This window comes from Mus pahari, chromosome 12 (genome assembly GCF_900095145.1).
Source record: "Mus pahari chromosome 12, PAHARI_EIJ_v1.1, whole genome shotgun sequence".
NCBI lineage: Eukaryota > Metazoa > Chordata > Mammalia > Rodentia > Muridae > Mus > Mus pahari.
In genome coordinates this window covers 39869173-39877551 of record NC_034601.1, presented here as the reverse complement: position 1 = coordinate 39877551, position 8379 = coordinate 39869173, and the positions used below count along the sequence as shown (strand labels likewise).

Sequence of the window (8379 nt, the reverse complement as noted above, 5' to 3'; positions counted from 1 at the left end):
GTGTGTGTGTGTGTGTGTGTGTGTGTGTGTGTGTGTGTTGTAGATCAAAGGTCAATGTCAGGTTTCTTGTCTCTTCCTCTACACTTTGCTTTTTGAGGAAGATTTTTCTCACTGAAGCTGGCACTTTTTCAACTAGGCTAGATGGTCAGTGAGCCCTGGTTCAACTGGTTTTCACTGTCTCCCTCACTGTTGGGTTTACAAATGTATATAACCACTCCCGGTCTGACATAAGTGCTGGAGATCCAAGCTCAGTCCTTAAGCTTGCACAGCAAGTAGTTTACCCACTGATCCATTTCTCCAAGACTCTATTTTGAATTTTTAAAGCCAAGTTATATTCATCTTATAAGTTGTCAGGTTCTTGATCTTTGACTATCCATACTCCTCTTGTCCTTGGTAAGTGTCGCTGTGACATATGCAATTGGATTTCACTCATATCTACTAAGGAAAGCTCTGTCTGAAAGCATGCTTAGCCATAACGTACAATAACTGCTGGTATGCTGTGCTTTCCCTATGAGGTGAGCTCCCAGAAACAGCACTAAGGCTAGAGGTCTGAAAGAGCCAAATGCGGACTGGCTAGGATGGAGAGTGCCACTACAGAAAGTGCACCTGCATGTGGGGTGCCAAAGACTACCAAGTAAATTGATAAGAAATCATGAATTCTCCAGGGGTCACTGAGGTCCCTGCTATACTTTCCAATAGTTATCAATCTGTCAGTTCAGTTGACTTGGCTTCCCCAGGACGACTCATTCTCTTGCAAAATTCTTTTAGCATGAACATGGTTCTTTGTACCTGAAGCTCTCCAGAAAAGCGGTAGGTACCACAGGGTGGTGGTGTACTATGACGTGGTGGCCATAGGTAGATAAGTAAAGGATGTTAAACAGAGGCAGCCACCTCTCCATTGTGCTCACCTAGTTACATACATATTGTGCTTAACAGTTATAAAGTTCTTTTTTAAAAAAAGGTGATTAATAATTCAAATTCCAAAACCTCACCTTTGTAACTATATTATGTCTGAGTGGACTTTACTATAAAACCTCTTTTATGCCTTTAGAATAGCTGTTCTCAACCTGTGGGTCATGACCCCCTTTGGCAGGGTTTCTCTGAATAGCCCTGGCTGTCCTGGAACTCACTCTGTAAACCAGGCTGGCCTCAAACTCAGAAATCCGCCTGCCTCTGCCTTCCTAGTGCTGGGATTAAAGGTGTGTGCCACCACGCCCAGCGCTTTTTTGTTTGTTGGTTGGTTGGTGGTACTATAATTTATAACAGTAGCAAAATTACAATTATGAAGTAGCAGTGAAAATAATTTTGCTGAGGGTCATGTTGAGGGTTACCACAATGTGAGTAACTGTATTAAATGGTCACAGCATTGGGAAGGTTGAGAACAATTGCCCTAAAGGGAAATAAGACCAGAACTCTGAACTTTTCTGTTTAATAATTTTTATGCTTCATTAGCATGTTGTGATTACACATAATAATGTTTTACTATGTCACGTGTATGTAGAACAGATGTGCTCATGTTCACCCTCCAGTGCTCTCTCTTGTCCCCTTCCCAATCCCCCCAAACCCTTCCTCTTCCCAACTACTTCCCTTTCTATTTTCCTGGTTGTTCCCTGATGGATTTCATTTCGGCTGCTTACAATAGTGTAGGGAAGGGTTTATTTACTCTGACTACACTGAAAATGGCCCTCGATCCCCATGAGTTATTAACTGACCTGTCAGTGTCTCCTACTCCATAGCAAGATGTTCATGAACCCTATCTTATACAAGTATTGTGCAGGCAATCACAGCTGATATGAAAGTTATAATGTGTGTGTGTGTGTGTGTGTGTGTGTGTGTGTGTGTGATATCATATAAACCTACTGAAAAAGTACATATGGTATAATATAAAAATGTTTTTATCTAAACAGATATTTGGAACCTACCAAGTTAGTGTCCCTTCCTGCTAAGTCAGAAGGCTTCTTTTCTTTCCCTAAAAGATTGGAGAGAGAGAAGAAAAGGTAATCAAAAGGGGTTAAGAAAGCAAGGTGAACTGTCTTCCTCCCATGCCCAACACATTGTTTGTTAGCAGCCACACTACTCTTAGCTTCACCTTGCTAACTGACTTGGCTAGCATGTTCCATGGGCATCTCAGTATGTGCACACACACATGTCCACTCCCCCCTCCCTTCCTACTTCACGTAACAGTCTTCACATCCAAGAGGAAGGAGGAGGACCCAGTAAAACAGTTTCAAATGGTTTGGAGTCATTGCATATTCCATGCTAAACCAATGGTAAAAGTGCTTCTGTTGGCTTTGTGATGTATGGGACATTTATCATACTCCTGTCCCCCAAGGCTCAGGTAATATTAAGGAAAGACTGTAAGAGACAGAGGTTGGAGGAGACTGGAGGAAAAACTGTCTTCTGGACATGAATACACTGCTGTACCAAGTAACTCCTAATATCTGTTATTTCTTGCAGATTAAGCCAGCCAGTATCCCAGTACATGAGCCCTGTAACCCTTAGCTGATGACAGATGGTGCCTGGTAGGGTACATAGAGTTGGTTCTTTTAGGGGTATAATCTCTGGTACTATAAATATAATCTTCCAATAAATCTCCACAATCATATGTATATGTACAATACAAATTAGACTCAGCAGATTATAATATATTTTTTAAAAGAATATGTATTTGGGGAGGGGCCATAGGGGACTCGGGAAGGATAAGAGAAAATGAGTGGGGTGAATAATATCAAAATACACTGTATGCATGTATGAAATTCTCAACACATAAAAATATAAAAATTTCACAAATGCTTCTGTCACATGTACATGCTCCCAGTTTCCTTTGGATTGGATGGCCAACAAAGATTATCCTAGTTTCTTGTTTATCACCCCGAAAGAGGTTCTAGCAGTCCTAGGAAATATGAAGCTATAAAGAGACCATGGCAAGGCCTTCATGATTACAGATGCAGATGGATTCCTTAGAACTATAAGACAGCTCTGGGGTCCAGAAGCACTTACTTCAAAATGCCAGAAGCACTTCGGCCCAGACAAAGCTTTTTCTTGTAGCAGCCAAATAAAGGGATGCTTTGTCTGGATGAGTTTCTACAGCTACACTGTGGCTGGTATTGTAGAAAAGGGGTGGGGAAGATGTGGAGAAGAGCAGAGAAATAGAGAATATAGCTGGACCAGATCAACATGCCTCTCTTGCTGAGTTGAACTACTCAGTGGTGACAAAGAAGACATAACTTCAAAGGAAAAAAACAAAACAAAACAAAACAAAACAAAACAAAACAAAACAGCTGTCTTCAGAATATCACATCTCTGACCAGAACTCTCGAAGGGGATACTGGGAAGTGGGGCAACATTTGCAACATAAATAAATAAAATAATTTAAAAATATGTCACATCTTTCATTATAGGCAACTCACATTCTCAAATTCAGTGTTACTGAGTAAAAAAATACTCAAGCATGTATTTATGATGGCAATAGAAACTACATACACATATGAATTCCTTCTGGGACAATGATTCTTTATTTAGATAGGGTGTGTAACACTGGAATTATGTGGTATAGTGTGGAAAGGGCTAAAACCAAGCATCTCAAATTAGACATGTTGATTCAAGAGATTACTACAACCAGTCCTTTGACTTGGCTAAAGTTTAGAGAATGCCTTCCTATACACAGTTAAGATTGGTGTCTATAGACTAAGAAAGTCCCAGCCTAGAATATGCTTAGCCACAACCCTGGCTAGCACTGTGGTGTGGTAGCCACAACCCTAGGCTAGCACTGTGGTGTGGTAAGTATTCTTTATCACGCTTGGTTGGAGCCTAAATCAATTCACTCAGTTTTCTAGTAGAAACAAGTAGTTACCCAGGAATCTTTATCCAGAAAGAAAACAATAACCAGCTATTTTTATTTCTATTGGCTCTAGAAAAAGAACCCCAAATGTGTGGCACATGGGGCAAAGGGAAATTGCAACCCACCTTGGATCCTTTTCAGAAAGCAGAGCAGGCAGACACAGGCAAGGAGCAGAAGCAATGCCCCCAAAGGAAGCAAGGCATAAAACAGCCAGGTCCTGCCTGGCCTCTCTTCCGTGGCTGATGGTCCTGAGGCATTGGTGGCATCTGGGATGTCAGATACTGCTGAACACAGTGAAAAAGTCTGAGAAACATTAGAGTTGGCAACATCCCTTGTATTGTTGTGATTCAAGTGATGGAATGTGCAGGCTAAGCCCTACATTCTCCATTGGTGGTCCCAGGACCCTCAACCTCCTATTTTTAGTCTTTTGTGATGATCTCACAATCTTCTTGGATGAGTCATTTGTAGAAGGATCTCCATGACAGTTCTAACAAACTGATCTGCCAGGCCACTTTGTTTATATATTTATTTCAGTACCTCGGAAAGCCATTTTCTTTATGCAGTTTTATAACTCGAGAGGAATGTTACTGTTCCAAAAATTGCTCTAAGTCAGATAGTTTGTGGGTGGTGGTAGGACCCATATCAGGCAGCTTTCTGATGCTGTGTTTTTGCTTCCTCTCATAAGCTATTACCTCCAAACAACAAATACTTCCATATCTACCAAGGATGCTTTGCTTGACATCTAGCCAGGGCTGATTTCCGCCTATCCGTGTTAACAGTCACCAGGCCACGGTATGATCAAGGTTGACTGAAACTTAAGAGTTTTTCATCTACAACTCAGTGAATCAAAGACAGTGGTTTATTTTATTTTATTTTATTTTGTTTTGTTTTTAAGATTTATTTATTTATCATCTATAAGTACACTGTAGCTGTCTTCAGACACACGAGAAGAGGGCATCAGATCTCATTACATATGGTTGTGAGTCACCATGTGGTTGCTGGGATTTGAACTCAGGACCTCTGGAAAAGCAGTCAGTGCTCTTAACTGCTGAGCCATCTCTCCAGCCCAAGATAGTGGTTTTCAAATGATATAAAGCAAACTGAAAAATATCTGAATGCATAATACAGGTCACTGAAGTGGTTCTCAACCATACAATTTTTCATTCCCTAGGAGTGTGGTAGTTTCCAATGACATTTCTGGTATCACAAGGTGGGAGATGATCTACATCTAGTAAAGAGAGCCCAGAGTCTTGCTAAACTCCTTGAATCACACATGATACCCCTCTATCACCACAGTACAGCAACCAAGCAACTCAACTATCTATGGATTTTGTGAAACTGCTTTTTATGTGCATGGATTCTGAGTTATGATGCAAGATGCACTTTTTCATTTGGGGCGTCCCCGTTAACACAGTATCAAAAGCAGTGAAGTAAAGTATTGTATTACATGAGTGATTTCCCCCCTAGATCCTTTCTTTGAGGATAAAAACAATCAGGGGAAATGGGGAGGATACAATGGGTATATAGTTTAGTGACACAGAATGGTGGCAAATGTACTGCAGCTGCTCTTTAGGTTGGCAAGCAGCCAAAGGCACACACAGCTGTCTTGGGGCAGGCAGTTGGATGGCAAACAATAATATAATAATCTAATACAAACAAACTCATTTAAGAAGATCTTATTCCCATTATTTATCTTGCTAATTTTGATTGATTTGATACTTACTTATTAGTGGGTGTTCTGAATAGTTTTGAGTCCTTTCTGAAATAGAACACAAGATTGAGTATTAAAATGGCTTCAGAAAACACAGAGGTGGTTCTCAATGTTATCTCTAAAGCCAGAGCTAATTAGAAAGGACTCTAGTATTGGCACATCAACAGAGAATCCAACCATCGAGGCCAAGTTCAGCTTGCATAATTCATAAATCTTCACCTTCATCTGATTTCCTTGGTCCCCTCTTCCTCATTCTTTAAACATAAAGACACACAGACCATATGCGATCTCTGACACCTACAATATAACATAATATGTAACCAGCAAGTGCTCCAAGGGAGTGTGGATGGCCACAGGGAAAAGATGACCTGGGTGACATTCCAGGTACAGATTCTGAAACAAAGTTAGTGGCTCGCCTACCTTCTCAATCAGCACTCATCTCCCTGCACCTTCTACCACTGATCAGAAACTGACTTGGGTCAAGTAAGAAGCACAGAAAAAAATTCATATATATATATATATATATATATATATATATATATATATTACACATATATATTCTTATTTGCATATGAGTATGAGTCATATGCAAAAACAGGAACATTCCCAATATCACCTCAGAAAGAGATTTCAAGGAGGGGGGAAACAAAATACTTATATCTCCAAAATGTACTGATGGCAAGTATGGCCATAGTTCCAGGACATATTTCTTTCCTCACTCCATAAGCGGTTCCCTTAGCACTCTCAGGTTCAGAAATAAAATTAATATTTTTACTCTTTCCTGGTAATCACTGTTTCCCTAAAGGATTCTACATATTCAGCTAAAATTTAAACTAATTCTAAAAAGAAATTATTTCACTTCTACTTAAGAAAAACAACCCCCCAAAAAGTGAGACATGATTTCTATTTTGTAAGGCTCTGTAACCTTTTATGGAATTTGACAGATTTTTATATGATGCAGTGGGGAAAGGAAATGAGTGATAAATGACCTTAAACGGTAAGCAAATCAACAGACTGCAGTATAACTTATACTGCATGGAAGATAATCCTGGAATCTTCCTGGAGAACTTGGGCAATAAACTGGGCTTGAATGGAAAAGTGTAACTGTGACAGATATAAAAATGGATATTCTGAAAAAAAATGGATTTTCTGAAATAGATGACAATGGTTTAGAAAGAATGATGATAGACATGTGACAAGGCTAGGCCTGGGGAGATGAGTCACATGTGTGATCTTGAAGTGTGTGCATTGAATCTTCAGTATCCATGTAAGAGACAGAACAGGACCTCTCCTGTCTGTAATCCAGGGCCAAGGAAGCGCCACCAGGAGCATCTGGGGGCGATCACTAGGCAGCCTAACCATTCAGTTGAGTCCCAAGTTCACTGAGATACCATGTCTCAAAAAAGTAAGGGGAAGAACAAGTGAGGAAGACACCAGATGTCAACCTCTTTGTATACACATGTGTACAGACACATACATGTGCACATGAGTATACATGTACACAGATAAGGCAATAAAAAGTAGAGCTAAAGTCCAGCATTGTCTACACCCTGACTTTAGGCCAGCCAAGGCTACATACTGAAACCCTGTCTCAAAACACAAACAAAGCAAAACAAAAATAAACAAAAAAAAATGTAACTGAGGGGCTATAGAGATGGCTCAGTGATTAAGAGCATAGTCTGTTCTTCCAGAGGACCCAGGTCCAATTCTAAGAACTCACTTGAAGATCAAAACCATCTGTAACTCCAGTCTCACTGGCACCAGGCATATCCATGGTACACAGACATATATGCAGGCTAAAACACCCACACATAGAAAATAAAAATAATGTAAAAATCCAATTCATCATATATAGAGGTTTAATCTAGAATTCTCTCAGTTCTACCATGTTGATCCCACCACAGTATTTACATAGCTATATTTCAACAATAAGCTTTGAAATAGAAAGCTCTTCCAATTCCCATCTTTATCAAGAATATTTGGGCTACTCGGGTCTATTACAATATGATGTGAATTCAAGAATCAGCTCTTACATCTCTTTTAAAAGGTTTCAGAAGTATGAGTTGATGAAGATGATGTTGGCTATTGGGGACTGTCATCTCCATAATAGTTAAGTCTTCCAAACTAATGACAATCGGGTATTTTTATATCTTCTTTGATTTCTTTATTTGTTGATTCATGCTTTATTGGTTCTGTCTGCAAGCCTGATGCTTATAAGTACATTGTACTTTTTGATTTGCTATAAGTGGAGTTGGTTATTTAACAACCTTTTCAGATTATCCATCGCTACCATGTAGAGCCCATTAGTTCTTATGTGTTGATACATTTTCCTAAAATTGAACTCATATATTAACATTAGTAGTTTTATGGATATTTATGCATTTTCTTCTAAATATAAGGTCATTCCATCCATGAAAAAAGATTCTTTTACTCCCATTCCATTTTCAGTACCTTTTACTTTTAGTCTTGTCAAATTTTTCTGGTTGGAGCTTCCAGCTCAGTAATGAATGGAAGTTCCCACTCTTGGGGAACCAGTTTCTCAGCAGGGAGTATAGTATTGGTGATAGCTGCCCATAAACTGATTGTTCTTTACCCTTTATTATTCCTGCCTTTTCATTTTTACTTGTCTGGGTTTTGCTCACCTTGAGTGTTCCCAGCTTACTGCCTGCCTGTCCTGTCTTTGCTCCTAGAGCCAACTGAAAGACTTGGGGAGCTGGGCATGGTGGTGCACGCCTTTAATCCCAGCACTCGGGAGGCAGAGACAGGCGGATTTCTGAGTTCGAGGCCAGCCTGGTCTACAAAGTGAGTTCCAGGACAGCCAGGGCTA

The 8379-nt window shown here is 39.9% G+C and overlaps 1 protein-coding gene across 2 annotated transcripts in view; it reads right to left on the bottom strand.

Moving 5' to 3' along the window:
- Btla (B and T lymphocyte associated) overlaps window positions 1–8379 on the bottom strand; it is a 27555-nt gene that overhangs the window by 4328 nt on the left and 14848 nt on the right. The window contains exons 3-5 of one of the 2 annotated variants that reach the window (XM_021209841.1): window positions 5565–5600; window positions 3967–4125; window positions 1923–1969 (exon numbers count right to left, since the gene is read on the bottom strand). In XM_021209841.1, the coding sequence (XP_021065500.1) occupies window positions 1923–1969; window positions 3967–4125; window positions 5565–5600 (242 nt within the window). The remainder of the gene's footprint in view (window positions 1–1922; window positions 1970–3966; window positions 4126–5564; window positions 5601–8379) is intronic. The other variant, XM_021209842.1, reaches the window with a different exon arrangement.